The 1,394-nt window shown below is 39.8% G+C and overlaps 1 protein-coding gene across 1 annotated transcript; it reads right to left on the bottom strand.

Annotated features, from left to right (window-relative positions):
- Positions 1 to 126: 126 nt before the first annotated feature.
- On the bottom strand, positions 127 to 1,388 carry LOC110444005 (U8 snoRNA-decapping enzyme-like). The gene is made up of 2 exons (XM_021488446.1): positions 1,365 to 1,388; positions 127 to 557 (listed from the first exon to the last, which is right to left on the bottom strand). The coding sequence occupies exon 2, from the start codon at positions 555 to 557 to the stop codon at positions 255 to 257; it is 303 nt and encodes a 100-aa protein (XP_021344121.1). The 5' UTR covers positions 1,365 to 1,388; the 3' UTR covers positions 127 to 254.
- Positions 1,389 to 1,394: the final 6 nt, after the last annotated feature.

A 1,394-nucleotide genomic window follows, 5' to 3' on the forward strand; every position in this document is an offset into this window, starting at 1 on the left:
AGTGCAGATTGGGCCTGACCTCAACCAATCTTCTTAACCTGGTCACTGAAACGGAATCGCCAATCTATAAGCCCTGATTGCGTTGCAATCCGGCCAATAAAACTTGAACCATTAAGGTGACACAAATGTCAAACAAAAATATTGTGGTGATATCAGAAAATAAATTATCTTGTGACACAGAGGTAATACAATTTGTACATTCCAGTGATCTTGTTGAAATAAGACAAACACTTTTGTGACACTCATGTGAAACTTTAAATGTCTTGGTGAATTGAATAATAAAACAATACCTCTGACCCATAGTCTGGTGCCTGCAGGTTCCTCCGCTCAATATCGCAGAATTCTCCCAGTGTGACTTCCAAACCAAAGAAGTGGAGAACAAGACTCTTTCTGGCGTTGAAGAAGGACGTGATGTGGTTATCCTTGGATATGGAATGTTTTGTAAGGTCAAGGCCAACCTCCTCCACCATTTCTCTATTGGCAGCCTCAACAGGGTCCTCTCCTGGGTCAACCAGACCTCCTGGGAACCCAATCACACCATCAAATCGCATCTGCATCTTTGAAAAAAGAACAAAGAAGTTCATTTCTTTGAAAATGAGTGGTCTACTGTGTGAATTCTACTTCGGAGAATCTGAAGTTAATCTCTCATACCCTTTATTCCTCCGTTCTTCTGTACAGTTTCTGTAATTTTCACACTTCTTTGTCGTTTATCTTGATAGAAACTTGTTTCAGACAGAGTTTGCTCCAAGGCCCAGTTATCATACTGTGTCACGATAGATATTTTATGGTCAAGGGGAGGTAATCAATATGAGGAGTCAATATTCTGGACTCTGTTTAATACTGTTGAGATTCTGCTTGTGTTAGATGTGTAGGAATATTTTATTCTGGATACTTTATTTCTAGGTATGATTTCTGGTGATGAAATATATAAGACAGAGGTATATAGAGCCATACACACACACATACATGTAACACACACATGGGTGTACACTGTACATACATCTACACGATAAATAGGTACTCAGAGGACTCCATGAAGTAGATCAGCATGAACATAGAAGAATGACATCCAATCCTGATATGTAGTATAGAATATCCTAGATACCAGGATTTAAACATCAGAACATCTCCATACCTTATATAACAAGTAATAAAATAATTTTCAAACACTAATGAAACAAGCATATCAACTTATACTAATCACTCCTGTTGGCCAAATTGGTAGAACAGGAGGGGTGTTAATACGGGAGGAAACAGAACTACCTTATGCTCACATCCCCCCGTCAGGGAATTGAACCCTGGCTGTCATGGTGTAAGGCCGGTGTGCTGTCCACTGCACCACTCGACTGATGTTAGTTACTTACAAGGATAGCTGCCCTGGTCGGATAAAGATC

The sequence above is a fragment of the Mizuhopecten yessoensis genome, unplaced genomic scaffold (genome assembly GCF_002113885.1).
Source record: "Mizuhopecten yessoensis strain PY_sf001 unplaced genomic scaffold, ASM211388v2 hete_35937556, whole genome shotgun sequence".
In the NCBI taxonomy this organism is placed as follows: domain Eukaryota; kingdom Metazoa; phylum Mollusca; class Bivalvia; order Pectinida; family Pectinidae; genus Mizuhopecten; species Mizuhopecten yessoensis.

Excerpts from the sequence above, each read along its gene's own strand:
- LOC110444005 (XM_021488446.1), bottom strand. The coding sequence starts at position 557 with ATGCAGATGCGATTTGATGGTGTGATTGGGTTCCCAGGAGGTCTGGTT.